This window comes from Lucilia sericata, unplaced genomic scaffold, assembly GCF_015586225.1.
Source record: "Lucilia sericata isolate MDLA Ls3-8-SP2 unplaced genomic scaffold, ASM1558622v1 Contig000143F_arrow, whole genome shotgun sequence".
In the NCBI taxonomy this organism is placed as follows: domain Eukaryota; kingdom Metazoa; phylum Arthropoda; class Insecta; order Diptera; family Calliphoridae; genus Lucilia; species Lucilia sericata.
The window spans coordinates 529,614-548,962 of NW_023994175.1; the positions used below are offsets into that span (position 1 = coordinate 529,614).

Genomic DNA, 19,349 nt, shown 5'->3' on the forward strand with positions numbered 1-19,349 from the left:
TTGTCTGTGTGTGTGTGTTTTCACTTTTTAGATTTATAAGAAAAATATGGCTGTTTTGCATCAGTTTCAATAAAAGAGGTGGTTGATTTTCATTTCTTAAGTACCAACTAATTAATTCATTTAATTTATTTTCTATATTATTTACAAGAGTAATTGTTTTTTTTATTGAATTAATTACTGACTGGGAGGACATTATTATTTTTAATTATTGTTCTTATCTAAAACTTACAACTAATCGTTTTTATTATTATTATTATTATTTTAAATATACAGGACGTAGTTAAGTTAACAGTTTACTTAAAATTTAATATTATATCACATTTTTTATATAATTTTGCAAAAAAAAAAAACCCACAGTTTTCTTTTTAACATTTTAATTAGTTTTGTTTTGCATCTGTACAACATAATCTTTTTGAGTGTTGTTGTGTACTTGTAGTATTTTTAACATTTATTTAATTTTTACCTTTTTTAACTTGGAATGTTTTCAATTCGTCTAGTTTTGTATTTTTTTTATCTTTTGCCAAAAAATGTTTTCTTATTTGGTGGTAGAAAGAAAATGAAAAAAAAGAGAAACGTTTAGAAAGCCTTTTCGGTTTTTTGGTTTGAAATGAAATGAATTATGTACTAGATTGCCTTTCTTTTGGTTTTGTTGCATGTAGTTTTGGTAGTGCAACAAATGTAGCAATTTGTTAGGTAAAAAATTTCCGTTGTTTTGAATTTTAGCCTAAAAGAAAGAAATCTATTTTCTTTTTTTTTAAAATTTCTGTTGATGTAGTTGTTGCCTCGGCATGATGACTACATGCAGACAGACATATAAAAGTAGACGAGCAGTTGTTTGTCGACTGTAGAGACCGAAAATTCTGCATTGCTTGTCCTCAATTTAGTTGTTGCATATAGTTATTTCGTTTTGGCCAAAATGAGGAAAGAAAAACCCAAAAAAATACAAATCCAACATTGTCCATTTAGTGATCGGCAAGACGTCAGGTTTTATTCCTGTAGTTGTTGTTTTTGTTTTATTTTCTTTAACTGTCTGGTTGCTTTATATGTATTCGTACAAGTATGTCTAACCCTCGGTGTTCCTGGTCTGGCCAAAAGACCAAAAAAGTAACAATAAAATAAAAAAACATAGTGACGTGCAATTTAATGTGTTTGCTGTTGTTGCTGTTGCAAAATATGCATAACATGTCTACAAGAAGATTGTGTGTTTTGCCGGTTTTTGTTTTGTTTATTTTATTCTCTTTGTTTTGTTACTCTTTCGTCTCTCTGTGTGTATCTCTTTTTGCATAATAAATGAAATTGTCTGTTTTTTTTTCGTTGTTGCATGCAACATCAATTTTCTGAATCATTACAAGGTGGAAAAGGAAACTCACAACAACAGCAAAAAGAAAAAATTATGCTGACTTTTGAAGTCATTGTAACCGTTTAATAAAAACAAGCCAGTAAAAAGCACAGCAATTGCAACGGCAAGCAAACGCGTTTCGAGCTCAATGAATTCACCGCAAAAGCGCAACAAGCTTTTGCAACAAATGTCGCCAGCAGAAGTTGGCGCAGTAGCAGAAACTGCTCATTTGCATCTTGGCTCGTTTGCTACGCTTGTTGGCATTGCCATTGTGCCAAAAGGTTCTTTATGACTACAATTTTTTATTTTTTTTTTTCTGTTGTGCTGCCTCATTTTTAAGTCTCCTTCATTACCTCCATAATTTGTGTATCTTGTTTGTTGCTGTTTGGGTTGCTTCACTGGTTTGTACTTCTGTCTGTCTGACAGTTTGACTGTCAGTTTGTCTTCATCGTTTGTTTCAGTTTCATGTTTATCAGCCTGTTATTGTAATAGGTTTTCCGTTCCCCATTAACGTGTTTTTTCTTTGTTGTTGCCTTTTGTTGTTTGAAAATAACAAAAAAATAAAGAAAATCATAAAAACGTGAAGTTAAATAAAAACCTCTTGTTTTAACGAGATACAAATTCAAAATGGTCATTTAAAATGATTGACTGCGACCAAACCAAACAACAGCAGCCAAAGTAATAGCAGCTTAATGCAACAATAACAATGAGTTAGACTGATCAATGTCAGTTGAAGCAAAAAAAAAAAAATGAAAAATAATCGATTTTTAGAAAGGATTTTCACTAGTAACCAAACTACGGTTGAATTAACGTTTTTCTTTTTTTTGTTTTCTAACTTGGCAAAATTTGGCCTAATTCTTCTATTCTCAACCCTAAGTAACACTCACTTACTTAAATATGTACAGCGACTGTCCGTCCAGAATTGGAGGAATTACCTCCTACTGACGACTGTGTAGTAGCACTTCTGGGACTGGGACATGGTGGCAAAGGTAGACTCTGGTGTTGAATACTACTGCTTTGGTTGGTGGGTGGCAATGGCAGAGGCATTGGTTGTTGTTGTGGTTGCCCAGGCTGGCAGGGAGGACCCATTAGCATGGTGGACTGCTGTTGAGGATTGGTGTTGTTTCGGTTGTGATTTTGGCGGCTGCCATTGATGTTGTGATGCATTTGAGAACGAAAACTGGCATGCTGCAAATGGTGTTGCTGCAGTTGAGCTTGAGGATGCAAGTGATGTAGATGATGTGTCTGCATATGATGATGATGAGGTGCCATTGGCATATGTACACCTACTCCGCTGCAGTGGCCTGCTACACCATGAGGTCTTCTTTGGTTGTTGGGTACATCGGGTAAAGCAAAACGTAACTTTTCCCAGAAAAGCTTATCACCCCATTGCAAGTAGGCGTTGGTTTTCAAATACAGTCTTAGATCAGGATCTAAGTCTTTTTGAGGTACTTCTCCCAAAACAATGACAATTAGACGTCTTCTTCTATCGCGTAATACCGATTGATGAGCAGATTTGAATTCAAAGCGACACCATTCTGACTTGATGAAATTCTCTGACAGAATCATGATGGTTCTTCGTGAAGTGTCGATAGCTTGTACAATAGATTCGGCCATGTAGCCGCCAACTGGAAAATCGCGATTTTGTAAGCACAATTTGTAGCGAGTATCGCCTTGTTCTAATAACGGAGCCAATTCTTCGGTAACAAATGTCTCATCTTTTGAGCTGTATGAAATGAAAGCGTCAAATAATTTCTCTCGTTCATTTTTGTCCATATCTTTGTTTCCGTTGTAGAATATACGTATGCCAAAGCGTGAATGACACCAAACTCTCATTTCTTGGCGGAAGATAAATACCAGCATGGTGCAAATGATGACGAAAACAAACCCTGTCAGTATGGCCACCAAAATGGGAACATAATCATGCATAGGAGGCTGTGACAAAATCATTTTAGTGGAGGTCATGTTACCATTAATAATGATGTTATCATTGATATCGCCATTAAGGAAGCCACCATTGGTGCCTGTGACTCCCAATAAATGTTGTTGCAAGACACCGCCACAAGCCAAGTATCTAATATTGCCTTCTTTCACAACTTCCGGGCTAAGATACAATGTAAATTGTTCAGTTGGTTGTTGCGTGAGAGCGGTTGCATTGATGCCCACGGTACCATTGCTGCCCAATAGAGCAGAGCATCTTAACTTTAACTTGTCTTGCACCGACTCATGGCGATTTACATAGTCACGGAACTTGTCTACGAAGGCACAATTGCATGTCCATGGATTGCCAGCCATACGCAATTCATTGAGATAAGGAGGCAAAAAGTTCCACACAGCAAATTCAGTAATGAGATTATGATCTAGACGTAATATTTTCAAGTGATACAAATGCGTAAATGTCAAAGAATCTATGGTAGCTATGGCATTATGTTGAAGATAAAGTTCTTGTAAATTATCGAGACCTTGGAATTCATTGCCATTCAATTGACGCAAGTTGTTGTGATTCAACTGCAGCACTTCCAATTCCAACAAACCATAGAATGTACGATTTTGCACGAGTTCAATGCGCGAGTGATTTAAATGCAAAACCTTCAAACGTTTGCGGCCAATAAAAGCATGACTTGAGAGTTCCTTGAAGTTGTTGCCATCCAAATATAATTGCGTGGAATCCATGGGAATGTGAGAAGGCAACTCACGATCGTAGCCAGAACGCGAACAGTCAACAACATTTGAAGTCCATGACTGGTCGTGGTAGCAGGCACATCTGTCGGGGCATTCCATTTTGCAGTCGCAAGCATAGAAGTCACAGCAGTGGCACAACGCAAAGCAATGGGTTTCGTATTTGCACAAGAAGTCACTGGATTTGGCTTCGATGAGAGGTACATGTGTTTTACCGCGTGCGTAGGATAATTTGCAGTAGATTTGATCTAAATCCATGAGTTTGGGCTGAGTGCGTGACTCAATGTTAACCTTCTGTAGCCAATCAAGATTGCAGTCGCATTGGAATGGATTGTGGCCAATGAAGAACTCTGGTATGTCGCGATCCTCAGGAATGGGAGATAGTCTTAAGGCGTTGGGTTCCAAGGTAGTGAGTTTGTTGCGTATTAAATCTACTCTTGTCAGGTTGGGCTTCTTGAAGAAAGTGTAGGGTTGAATTTTGTTGATAAGATTGTCATTCAAGTACAAAACTTCGATGCTGTTGGGGATAGAGCCGGCAGTTATTTCACTAAGCAAGTTTGAGCTGGCGTCAAAAGTTGTGAGACTCAATTCATTCTCAATTTCAAAGTAATTGCCCAATTGAGTAATACGATTGGCACGCACATCCAACCATTTGAGGCCAGTGGGTATGTGTGAATAGTCAAATTTCTCCAGGCGATTGTCCGACATGTTAAGCCAAACTAAGTTTGGCAAGTCAGTGAAAAGTCCCGCAATGTTTTTCAAATGATTGCTATCCAAGCGAATGGCTTGTAAATGTGTGTTGCGTTGCAAAGCACCAGCTTCAATTCCTTTTATTTTGTTGCCAGACAAATTTAATATTTGCAATGAAGTCATGCGATCAAACACACCACGTCTGATGTAGTCAATGGAGTTTTCAGTGAGGCGCAAGCCGAACAAGTTTTCCATGACTGTTATGGAAGTATTTTCAATGCTCGTGATTAAATTTTCGCCCATATCTAGTGTCTTCAATAGTGGTACATAAGAGAGAGCATCGGGTATATTTTGTAGCTTGTTTCCATTAAGATGTAGGTCCTCTATGCTAGAGCAGTTCTTAAAGGCTTGCGTGTCAATTTTCGAAATGCGATTGTAATCCAAGCTGAGCGCCAAAATACCATACAAACCACGGAATGTGTTTTGGCCCACGACAGAGATGCGGTTATAGGACAAGATGAGTGTGTGCAAGTTGGTTAGATCAGTGAAGACACCATCTGGGATGTGATCAATGTAGTTTTCCTCCAATTTGAGTATTTGCAGACTAGACAGAGAACGGAAAATGTTGGCTTCCAACTTGCTGATTTTATTCGCGGAGAGATCAAGGAGTACCAATCGTTTAAGTCCAATGAAGGTAGCAGAATTGACCCACTGTGAATTAAGTTCGTTTGCTGACAAATCCAAAACAAGCAAATCAGACAATTCACTGAAGAGACCAGGAGCCAACACATTAATACTGTTGTTTTTCAAGTAGATTTCTTTAACAAACTTAGCTTCGGAGAAAAGTTCTGGTGGGAGGGATGTTAAACGATTTTCTGACAAATCGACAACTTGCAGAGAAACCAAACCTTCAAAAGCACGGTCTGCGATAAAGTTCATGCCATTTCGAGCCAAATTCAAGTTAGTCAAACGACCCAAACCGGAGAATATGGCTGAGGGAAGATTAGCAATTTTGTTGTGACTTAAATCGATGCTGTTTAAAGATGAACCACAAATACGTGATTTGCGAGTGCTAAGTGATGCGCTGAAGTGGAAGTTGCCGATGTCTTGGATCTCATTATGAGAGATGTTCAGGTGTTTTAATACTTTTAATGGGCAAATCATGCCATCTGGAATTAACCAAATGTTATTGAGACTGACATCCAAACGATCGAGTTGACGAAATTCACTAAAGCTGGATGGTGAAATATCTAAAGACATCGTTGACCAATCGCCATTGTGGGTGCGAATTGTGAGATTGCGCAAATCTTGCAGGCCACGAAAAGAACCATCAGTTAAATTGCCAAGTTTGCAATACTCAATGGTAAGAGCACGCAATTCTACCAGAGAACGAAAACTGTCTGGACTCAGGCTGCTCTGGAAGAATAACGCGTCATTGCATTCGAGTTTTAGACGAATGGTGTTTTGTGGTTGTATGACACTAAAGTTGGTATTTTCGAGTTCCGAATTAATTGTACGCAAATGACAAACTAATGTAATATCGTTTTCATTTGAACCGGACCAACGACACTCATCGGGAGCTTGATATAGCACCGTTTTACTTAAGGCCGCACCGAGTACCGGTATTATGAAAGAGATTAGCACTGACAAGATGGTTTTTGATATGAGTACCATCTTTTTGCACTTTTATAAAACTTTTACTTATTTTTTTTTTAACTTGTGATAAATTTCTTTTAATTTTTATTTCGAAATGAAATATAGATTTTTTTTGTATTTCTACGTGTATTGCTGATTATAATTTAAGTTTTTTTAACTGCTTCATTTTTCGTATTTTTGTTTTGTTATTAAATTTCACTGATTTCGTTTGAGGTGAATGAATTGTGGTAATAAAACACTTTTCTCTATTTATTATTTAGAGCGTTCATTATATTTATTCGTTTGTTTATATTCTCTTGTTGAAATATTCTTTCTTTTTATTTTTAATTGAATTTTAAAAAGAACAAGAAACGCAAACCGTAACCGTAATCCAAAGTATAGAAGGTAACGAACGTAACTTTTTATGTGATGATTTTTTTTTTTTTTTATTTAAAATAATTCGTTTTTTAATTAAGTAGATCTTTTTCAAAATAAATTTTAATTTTTGAAAAACAAAAAAAATTGTTCCGTTTATATTTTTGAAACGTGTGATCTACTCGATATCTTCTCATTAACTGATTTCTCAAAATGTAGCCATCAGTCCTCTAAGGAATTGTGTGATTATAAAATTTTCAACTGCGAGTATGAAACAACACACAGAGATCGTTGGGAGAGCGGGCAAACAAACAAATTGAGTGATTTCTTGTTCTCGATGTTTTTGTTTGGTGGTGCTGTTGAGCACTCATTGAACATGCATGCAGGCATGGGTTTTTTGTTTTTGTATGATTTGGCCAGGCAAACAGACACACACACACACTCTGAAGCCTCAACTCACAGATACTTGCAGTTTATGTTGTTGCATACACAGAGCAACTGGGAAATTTAAAGTGGTGGTAAAAGTATGTTGGTTTAGCTGCCTGACTGCCTTGTTAAGCAAGATTACAGTGCGAAAAGCAACAAAAACTAAAACTTCAAACCTTTTGGTGCATCAAGGCATTGACACTAGTAAGACCGGTTTGTTGGGTTTGCCATGGACTTGAGTAGTTTCTAGTAGATTTTCTTTGGTGGTTTGCCTAAATTCCATGATTAAGAATTGAGTTATAGAGTGAAAAAATACTAAATTGAGTTAAGAGAGTGAGGAAACAATTGCTGTATAATGAGTTAATATAAGGTAAAAAATACAAAGTTTGTGAGAATTTGTAAATAATTTATTTATGAAAAATTTAGGCTCTTTCAATTTTTTTTTCCTCTAATTTTTGCAACTTTTGAATTGCTCTGAAATGAATGAAATCTAAATAAACCAGATTTAGTATTGAGTAATTAGATACGTTTTTATTTTGATATAAAATAGTTTTTTTTATTCTGGGTCATATTACATTATCTAAAGCTAAATAGCAGTGAAGCAGTTTTTAGTTAGGAGTTAAAATTTCATCATAAACGATATTTAGTTTATTTTGAAACTTCTTAAATTTGTAAAAAATTTAAACAAGTTAAAATTAATATCTTATATTTAGAGATAGTTATACAAATATCTCTATCATAGCCGGACAAAAACAAAATTCATTGAGTTTGATTGCTCTAGAGAGCAAATGTTTATATTTTGTTTTTAGCCAAAGTATCTTTGTATAATAAATATTTAAATGAGAGAGGTATTTCTAAATCTTTGGGAAAAAGAGAAAAATAAACTTAAAACCAGTTTTAAAATTTGAGTGTAATGTTTGAAATGAGTCAGTTTCTGATACAAAATTCTCTTAAATATTCTCTTAATTTTTAATTTTATGCTCTTTTACTCATTTTGAGAACATAGGAAATTATCTCATAAATATATTTCTTAAAAAATCTCACACGATTCCATTAAAATGCATTGAATTTTGTGGTTCAGTTGCAACATCATTTTGTTGGGTATTATGAAAATACAACTGAGAAAAAAAAAAACAAACTGCATAGAAATATAATAAAACAAAATTGAAAGAAAACGAAAGAAACAACTCTCCCACAGTCAATTTCTGTATCAAATTCAATGTTATTTTGTTTACAGCATTAATATAAATATTTTTAGTTTTAGCTGTGCAGCAAACAAATTTTGAACATATTTAAAATACCCTACATTGGCCCTACATACAAATGCAGAGATTTCTAATTTACATAATTGATTTTTTAATTTTAAAGGCTGATCACGTAAATCAAGTGCAATTAAAACTGAGCTAAATGAGACAATTTAAATGTGTGGCATGTTTGTTTATAAATTTCTATTAAATTGTAACTATTAAGTCTAATTTATTTAAGTTCTTTAAATGCAACCTAGTAGGGTAATCATGTAATGTCTGCTAGTTCACCAAATTATTGAATTTTGCTTTGTTTATCATTATTGTCTCCGGTATTGAATTCTAAGCATATTATATCTAGTGCCCAACTTTTAAAGTTTGTGTGAAAGAATCACAACGTTTGGTAGTATAGTAAGTAGCAATTTATTTTATTTCTATACGGTTTGTTTATTTTTATGCTTCATCGATAAATGCATTTTTATGATGTTCCCAAAAAAATATCTATTTACTACAATAAATACACAAACATATATACATACATATTTATTTCGTGTTTGTATAACATTTTATGTTACAAAATTTCATTTCATAACACAACAACATTATGGTATCAGAAAACATTTATTTAACGACAGGTGATATTATGAAACAAATACACACACACACACCAGCTAAACCGAAAACATAACCTGAGGAGTTTTACGAAATAGAAATAAGAAATTGTGAAAAATACGAAAATAACAACAACAAAATATGTAATAATAATGAAAATTCACAAAAAGTGCATTCAAGTTGAAATTATTTCCAGTGAGAATGAGAGTTACAGATACAGGTAGTTCCAAGTAAAAATTTAGATCAATGGCAGTGCATCTGTATGTGTGTTTCTGTGCAATTTTATGTGATTGCCTTGGTTTGCAAATGTTGTATTCTTACTAGTCTATTCTGTTTCTTGTGTTATCTAGCTAATCCATCTGGGGAAACTAAGTATTGTTTCCTATTTTTCTATTGTTCATATTAAGGAAGTTACAAATCTCTTGAGAGAATTTTTACTCTAGTTTTTTTTCCATGCAACCCACATGTCATATCATCTCAAGTTGCATCAGAATTTTAGTAAAAAAGATTTGAGAATTCTTACTTAATCCCTTAAATAGATGTGAAAGGAAATTTGATTACAATACTGTTGTTACATTAACCTTATGATTGGATCAACATGTTGGTAACCTGATTTCAACAATTGTTTTTTCCTTTTTTTAACTACTTGCGCAAAATATTAATAGTTTCGTTAGCTATTGTGTATGTATTTACCAATTATTTTGCTATAAATCTTGAAATGAAATTTGAATCATACATTTTCAGTCATTGTTCTGTTACTTAACTGAACGACATTCTTGGGAATCACTTTTTTTATTATTTTGCAAAACTTCACTATGAATGACAATGACTTTGCTTTAGCTCAGCGACAATGAATAATAACAATGACGAACTGCAAGACAGACAGACAGACTGTTTTTAAGAACGTCAGACAACGATTGGCAAAACGTGCAATGTAACAAGTCTTTGTGTCAAATTAATTGTAAGCAAGTGTTTTTTAATTATTTTTTATATATTTTCATTATAAATGTATTTTTTTTTGTTACAACATAATATAATTTATCATGAAATTATTATTCATTAAAATGACCTAGTTGTTATCGTTTTGCGGAAAATATATGAAAGAAATCAGAACCTATATGTATGTACATATATTTGTATGCACATATACCATTCACTTAATGTGTTAATTTAATATTAATTATTTTGTTGTTTCTTTTTTATTTAGTTTGTTTTTTGCATTTATGCATTTTTTAATATTTTTTTATTTCTGTTGGTATCTTATCTGTTGCATTAATTCTGTAATATTTTTTTTTGCTTAATTATTTAACTAAATAGTACCTCATCGCATATCAAAATTTTTTTCCAAAGAGTAGAAAATATTGTGGTATTAGTTGTCCCCAGTTTAAAATGGGATTATAACAAGACTACAAATATACAGACATATGCATATATGAACTTTCATTCATCCGTGCATACTTACATACATACGTATGTACATATGTATATGTTTAACCCTTTGTAGCCTTTAGGATATAAAATGATCAAACATTTATAACGACATATTGTATGTAACCAATTTTCAAGTAAACAGTTGATAAATTTCTTCTTGTAATCCAAAAATTTTATATGTAAAATATTTTCGAGAATTCAAACAAACCAAAATTTGTGTTCTTTTTGAAGTCTGGATCGATCCATGTCTGATCATTCATATATAAATTAAATAAAGTTTTTTCTTATTATTAATTTATATTTTAGAATTTACTTTTAGATTTGGCTTTAGTTTAACTTATCTCTTTATACACAGCGGGGAAAAAAATATACAAGTCTGGTACCAATTTGACATCAGATTTTTCAATAACATCCGTTGTCAAGTATATACAAGAACATCTAATGTTGACCACGCAACGTTGTCGCAATCTAAACAAACGTGGCAAGCTCACTATTGACAACGGATTTTGAGCTTACCACGTTGGTTAACTTTTAGACAACGGATGTGCATAAAATATAGATTGCGACAACGAATTGTTGCAATGTTGACAACGGTTGTATGTATGAATATACTTCACAACAGATGTTATTGAAAAATTTGGTGTTAATTTGGTACCAGGCGTGTATATTTATTTTTCCCTCTGTGTAGGGTTAATAATTTATAATGTTGAGCTAAAGTTGCAGTAAGTTAAAGTAAAGTCTTATGTTTTGCACGTCAGTCTAGCTTGGATATCATATGAAACATATAAATTAACATTTTTATTTCCATTTAAACTTTTAGACTTGTATTTGTGTATTTTTTTGTGTTTTTTCAAATTCCTTCATTTGTTAGTTTTTTTTTTGTTTAGCGTCTTAAATTCTTAATATCATTATTATTGTCTTATTTTATTGTGCAACTTAGTTATGAGATGCCAGATCTAAGATTAGGGTAATTTGGGGGGAATTTTTTCAAATTATCATTTTACCTCTTCAAAAATATAACGATAGTTAACAGGAAATTTTAAATGTTAATTTTAAATATAAGTAAAAAAACACATTTTATTACTTTTCTTAATGATCTGGCAACCTTAGTATATTTTCTTTAAATTTGAATTATTCAAATTTATATTATACCCTACATAGAGATTGGCGTCAAAGCAGGATTATTGATTGAATTAAAATTAATTTCATCTTTTCTAAATATAAATACTCAAATATTGAAACAGTGGTAACTCAAATTTGGGTCGAATTGATTTATTAATGGCAAATATTTTCCCCACATCTACCCAAGTCTAATATAAATTTGAAACCAAAAATTTTCTGGTTGGATCAAGGAAAATGTGCCAACGATTATTCTAAATCTAAAGTAGTGTGTTTTTCTGCCCTAGTTGATCAACTAAAATGTTTTCACTTGTTTTATTGTCTTGCCAAAACCAACGTAAAGCAGCCGTGAAAATATGTTTATGTGCTTATTTTTTATTAAATATTTTTTATAGTGGTATCATGTATATTTATGCTTCTGCTGCTTCTTGTTTACGTAGATACATACATGTTAAATTTCTGCTACTCTTTTCTTCGCCCTCCAACTCCATTGCACCATGTTACAAGAGTTGGTGCCTTCCTGCACATATATGGCTCAGTGGTAAAGTGTCTGGCACTGAATCTTCTCTTAGCTCTTAGTTGTGTGAGTATAAGTATGTGTTCATGTTGTTGGCTGTTAGTCAGTCGGTCGGCCATACGTTCGTTCATTCGTTCGACTGGGCCAGCCTTGTCTGTTTTGTTTGCCATGCCTGGTGATGTGTTTAACGCCGCCGCGCCTTGCTCGTTGCGCATAATAATATTTATTTAGATCTTGTTAAACATGTTTCAATTCCAATTATAATTGCACCAGAGCATAGCGTCAATATTTGAGTGGGTTTTCCATTTCTTTCAGTTTTATTTTTTTTCTTCCTTCATCACATCTTTATTGTTTTTGCTCTTTAATTCAATAAAAAAACTGTTGGAAAATGAAAATATTTAGCTGGAAAAATAACAAACATTAGAAAAAAAAGAGGTGAAAACAAACATAAAAAGTAGCTGTTTGGTAACTAAAGAAAACAACAAAGTGTTAAAATGGTTAAATGTTGGGGATTGGTAATTCAAATTTGTTATTACATAAACGTAAATAAACTTAACAATATTGTGTAATACTTATTTAGTCGAGCGACTTTTCACACCTTGTCTAGAAACTTAGAATGCGGAAATTTTTACAGATCATTATAGTTTTGTGATCATTTCAAAAGCAAGTGCTAGTTTAGACCTTACGAAGTTATAGCTTGATTTTGTATGGGACTTATATTTTGTTATAACGGTATTTGGCTTGACCTATTGGTATCATTTCCAATATCAAATATTTCTGACAAACATGGGAAAGTTCCATATCATACGAGACCCTCCTAATTTTTATAATAGTTATATAATAGTTCCGAATATAGTACTGTGCTTTCCTTTCATGGGAAAGTTCCATATCATACGAGGTCTTCCCATCTTTTATAGTAGTTATATAATAGTTATAATAGTTCCGAATACAGTACTTTCATTTCTCGTCTTTAGAAGTTCATTCGAGGCCCTCCCACCTTTTATAATAGTTATATAATAGTTCCGAATATAGTACTGTGCTTTCCTTTCTCGTCTTTAGAAGTTCATACGAGGCCCTCCCATCTTTTATAATAGTTATATAATAGTTATAATAGTTCCGAATATAGTACTGTGCTTTCCTTTCTCGTCTTTAGAAGTTCATACGAGGCCCTCCTATCTTTTATAATAGTTATATAATAGTTATAATAGTTCCTAATATAGTACTGTGCTTTCCTTTCTCGTCTTTAGAAGTTCTTTCCCAAGCAATTAAATCAAATCTGAAAAATAATTGTCACATTTGTAGTTAACACCTTGAAAACAAATATAGAGAATCGTGTTTCTAATAGCAATTTATAACTCCACCGAAATAATAATAAATTAGTAAAGCCTTAGGCCGGCCACCTAGTAATGATTGAAAATAAAAACCACATTCGCAGAGAACAAGTACAAATAACAATAAAAATCGTAAAATCTAAAGCATCATCAGAAGCAATATAAAGATAATGATGAAAGCATAAATCAAATCATGTCATAACAAGCTTTGTCGGGTCGGCTAAAAGACAAACGTCATCTACAAGTGAAGCACCAATCGCTCATTTTATTTGATGTCGCACACAGAAAATGTCAATGTCATTTAGTCAAACTACATAAAATAACAATTGCTGCAACATCAGCAACAATCGGCCGAAAAATAAATGCAACAAGAAAAGTAACAACGAAAACAAACAAAAGAACTTTGGGTCGCAAAAAACCCAGCGATGTTTTGTTTTTATTCTTACTCCTTTCTTTTGTTTGCTGTATGTCTTGATTCTTTTTTTTTTTTTTTGTTTAATTACACAACTACATAAATTGCCAACAACAGCACCAGCAACAATTGTCAATTGTAAACGCAATAATCAAAAAGAAAAGAAAACATTACAAAACAAAACTTTTAGTTGCAGCATCATCATTGAAAAAAAAACAACTACTAAACTTACTACTAACAACAACATGATGCTTAACGATTACAAAACAAACCAACCAACGAAATCTAGAAAAAAGTAAACAACATGAACTTAAGAAAAACATGTCGTACGATTGATAATGTTTCGATAGGTTGTATAAGGCTGATGTGGAAGATGAAGCCGCCTTGGGCCTTTAAAAAAAATGGACAGATCAACTTTAGCCAATATACTATAAAACTAAAAACTTGAGAAACTTTTACTACTGTTGCGTAAAAAATAAAACAACCGTTTTCCAAACATACTCTTACATAGACGCCACTTTAAAGAAATTAAACAAAATAAAACGCACTGAGGAAGAAAATTACAACAACAGTAGAATAAAATCATTAAACAATTTAAAAAAGAACAACAGAACATTTTTCAACAAACTAAAACAATAAAAATACTTAAGCAAGGTGCACTTTAAATTTGTAAATCACAATTTAAGTAATGTTGCCAGACTAACTACATATAATTAAATATATTGACTTTCAATATCTAAACTGCAAACAGAATATTTTATATTTCTAGATATAAAAAGTTTCAATATGTTTTCATGCCAATTTAAAGTGAACCATTTTTAATAAGTATTCTCATGCACACACAAAAATAAATCTCCCAAAACATTAACAAAGCTGTCTGTCTGTCCTCAAATGGTTGTAGAAAGACGAAAGCGCCTTAACACAATTCACCAAACAACCACGATCACAATATGGCTACGAAAGCCAGTTCAATTTCATTCGATTCAATTGCAGCACAATACAACAAATCCAATTGTCGTAATCATCCAAATAAGGATTTTTAGCAATTTTTTTTTGTTCTTCTTTAGCTTCCTTTTTTTCATATCACGCGCAAGGTTTTTGTTACAAATCTGTGTCAAAAAATTTTTTCTTAGTACTCGTATAGAAAATAAAAAGTTATATACTAGAGTCAACAATCATCATACAGACTTTAGTTGCATCTTTTAAACTGACTGCAACATTACGTCTAATCGTTTATTAAAACAAAAACTTCTCTCTTCAGAGTATAAAAACGAGAAAAAAAAAAGCGACAAGTGATCATATCACATGTCGCTTGCAATCTCGTTGATCACAATGTCAACAAGAAATCCCGCGGGGCAAAGCATCTATAAAACATTTAAGGCTTTAAAGCTACTGAAAACAAAAACAAAAAAAAAGAACAACAGCGGCCAGAAAAACAAAACATGATGAAGGAAATATGATTTTTTCTTTTCTTTTGGATCAGCTGAAGCTGTTTGTTTGACTGTGGCTGATCAAAGACAAGATCAATGATCAATGATGATCGACAACAAACACCGATACATCGATGATGTAGTCGCATCAGAAGGATTGTTATCATTGAAAATTGATGATAAACGTACTCCTTTTGGTGATTCTGATGTTTGTCTTTTATTTTATTGTTTGTCCGTCTTGCTGTCATTAAGTTTTAGTTTTTTTATGATAATAAATTTCCGGTTAAGTCTCTAAATTTGTTTTCAGTTAATATTTGTTTTGATAATTTAAAGGCTTTAAACAAATCACAGAAATGTGTGGAGCATTTTTTTACAAATATGATTTTTGGGAGAAAAATTATTAAAATTTTTAATACATACATTTTTTACAAAAAATCGATTTGGATGAACTTTGCACCAAGGTAAGTACTATCGGCTAGTGGGCCAGGCACACATTTTTAACTCTATCGGTTAAGAACTACCGGACGTAGAGGGGGGCACAGTTGGACATTTTGGTCATACAGGGTTTTATTCAAATATTTATTCAAAATTAAAATTTTGATAGATATCCCACTTGCATCCCATTAAGGAACTATAAATCCCTTAACTTTCGTTCGAGCAAAAAAGGGAATTTTTTGAAAAAAAAAAAAATATTTAAAAAAAAAATTTAAAAATATTTTTAGGAAAGTTACACTAATTTGAATAAAACTCTGTACGACCAAAATGTCCAACTTTGAACCCCTCTAAGTCCGACAGTTCTGCACCGATAGAGCTAAAAATTTTGTGTCTGGCCTACTATCCAATAGTAGGTACTAACCTTGGTGCAAATTTTATCAAAATCAAATTTTTTGTTTTGGGTCACTTGACATGAAATTGCTCATTTTTGGAAACAATGAAGAAATAACGAACTGAACTCCTTTGAACAATTTTTGCTAGGACCAATAGGTGAAAAGTTACACTCATTTGGATAAAACCCTGTATGACCAAAATATCCAACTTTGAACTCATCTAAGTCCGGCAGTTCTTGACCGATACAGCTGTGTCTGGTATACTGTCCAATAGTACATCCAAATAGGAAGACATCGATTTGGGTCACTTGATACGAAATTCCCTATATGTATATGAAGTTTTCTAACTTCATTTTAAATATAAATACAATTCTTTAACTTTTTCCTATTTATTTAAAATTTTTACATGTCTAAAGTATGATTTATATGAAATGAAAAGACATTTCAATTTCCTTTTAATCCATCTTCAACAAAAACGTTTTTAAATAACTATAAACTATTTATTGTTATACTTATTGTGAAATAAAATAATATTTAACAATGATCTTTTTTATTTACTTAATTGTGGAAAAATATAATACCGACGATGATGAGCTTAGAAATGATACAATAAAATCATTTAGAAAACAACATTTAACAGATACAAATAATAACTTAAACTTCAACTTTATCACAAAACCATACTTTAGCTGTAAGCAATTTTAGTACAATAAAGCTACATTCAAATGTACAGATGTATACTTCACATAGCCCACTAAACAGAGAGACAGACATAAATATTGACAATACAAAACCAATTCATTCATTCTTCTGCTGCCAATGCATCATCATCATCTTCATCCTCAACATCATATTTATGTCTTTATAGAAACGTAAATGATTTGTGTCATAATTGCCATTTCAATTCAATTTTGTATACTAAACACTTGAGTGTTATAAAGTACTTATGAATTAATCACTTACGATAGATAGATGTACTCACACACGGGGAGACAGATATTGAGATGTTTTATTGTGTAAGTGTGCAGATACATTTATACACATACTCTTATCTATAGTCAGTCATCCATCCATCCATATCTCATTCACATTATGCACATTTTGAACAAATCAATATTAAATGAGCCTGCATAATATTTATAAGAGTCTAAATAAATTCAAATGTTTGGATACATAATGTATGTATGTATGTTTGAATGTGTGTGTGTGTCTATATTTATATACAAACATACTAGCTATAACTCATAGACACATGATGAAAATTCAATGTATGAATTAATGCATGTTGTAGTAGAATAATGTTTAAATGAATTAATAGAATGATTGAATACCAACAAATAAACATAAATAAATATGCATATGTATATGTATATATGTACGTAAATGTTCTCTTGAAATTGTTAAATACATACTTATATACCGTTTAGTTATCTGTTCTTCTAGTTTGTAGTATAAGTATCAGTGTATATGCATAAATCAGCAAATAGCTTTGTTACCTCTCTGACTCTGTTTGTTTATTTCCTTTAAGTATTTTTGTCTGTCTGTTCGCCTAACTACATGCCTATTTAGACATTAATAATTTTGTTTTAAAGGCATTTTCTTCTCAAATTGTTAATATGGCATTTATGTTTAATTTAACTATAGAAACCAATCTGAACTTTTATAAAAATGTTCTAATATCATTAAACGAATAAATAAGAAATTTTAAATCTTCTTTTCTCTTCTACGGTTCATTTATTAATTCGTGTAATTAATTATTTAATATTGTTGTTGTTTTGCTTTTCATTTCTTTAAATTATGGTTCCCTCTTGTTAAGAATTTTAACAAAATCATTGAGTGGTCTACTCTGTTTTAAGATCATTATATGGGTGATGATCCTCTCAATTATATAAAGGTTTTTTTAGTATTTCATTTCATTTCTTGCAGACGTTTGTATTTCTTTTAACAACAGTACGTCCTAAGGATCCTCAGCATACTTCTGTCAAATTGTATAATTAATCGTTGATGTTTTGAGCTCAGCTGCTTTTATTTTTATATATTTTTTATTTTGGTTATACAAGTATATGTTGAAACGACATTCATGATCATTTTTCATGGTAAATGTAGGGTGCTAAATAACGCAACAGCAAAAAGCAACACAACACTGATTTATAAATAGACATTTTTGATATATGGTATTTTATATTTTGGCTTTTGGAGTGTGTCTTTTTTTTTACTTTTTCTTAAAATTAATTGATATAAAAGTTTTTATTTTTCACTTTTTCCATAAAATGAAATATTTGTACTACTTTAAGTTGAGTGAAACAGTTGTGAAATTCAAGTATATAATATGTATTCGCATTAATTTAAAATTTTATTTTTTTTTTTTTAATTTATATACTTATTTTAACTTATATTGTTACTGTTGTACTAAAACCATCAAACCTTTTTGAAATTTCTTGGCAAACCAACCCTAGTGCTAAATAGAAATTTTAGTTGAAGAAACCTGATTCTGATATGTAAAATTCAAAAATTTTCTTTATTGTCCAAAATATTCCTCTATCTCTTTCTAAAAATATGTGATTAAGCAAAAAAAAACTAAAATTGCAATTAATAGGTTAATTGACTTCGTCTTTGACTCCCGCTTAAAGCAAAAGAAAAACACCTTCATTCGTTAGCAAATATTTATCTATTGACTACTTAAGCACCAGCATGCATGCATACATACATACATATATATGAGTACCATACAAATCCACTTAATCTATAAAATACATCCAAAAATATTGAGTATAGCCAAGATACAAAAAAAAAATAAAAACTACAAAAACTCGTTAACAAGCTGTCGTATAAATTGCGACCAAGTTAAAAAGTAATATTGCAAAGTCTTTCTTTCATATTAATATTAACAACCTCAAGTTAAAAAAAGCAAGTGAATGCCTTTAACTACTTATTCGTTTAATGCCGTGCGGCTTTATAGTAAAAACGGCAAAAGATGCCAGCCAGCAGAGTATAAATAAAACTAAACTATGTAAATGAAATATGAGCAATTTGGCACAAATCTTAAGAAAACAACTTGAAGTTATTTTTTGGCTGAAAAGTTAACAGCAAGAAGTTTAATAATGGGACAAAAGTAATGTTTATTTTTTTCAGCATAATTGTCTATTTTACATTTACTTTACTGTCTTTTTCACCAAGTGAATGTAAGCTTAACAATTGTATCGGTAAAATACTCTTGTATCCAAAAAAAAAATTACACAGAATGTCAGCATAAGTGTGGGTTAGAGCTGTAATAATATAAAT

The 19,349-nt window shown here is 31.7% G+C and overlaps 1 protein-coding gene across 1 annotated transcript; it reads right to left on the minus strand.

Annotated features, from left to right (window-relative positions):
• Positions 1-1,653: 1,653 nt before the first annotated feature.
• LOC119601092 (toll-like receptor Tollo) lies at positions 1,654-6,897 on the minus strand. Its single transcript, XM_037951820.1, has one exon. The coding sequence runs from the start codon at positions 6,380-6,382 to the stop codon at positions 2,231-2,233; it is 4,152 nt and encodes a 1,383-aa protein (XP_037807748.1). The 5' UTR covers positions 6,383-6,897; the 3' UTR covers positions 1,654-2,230.
• Positions 6,898-19,349: the final 12,452 nt, after the last annotated feature.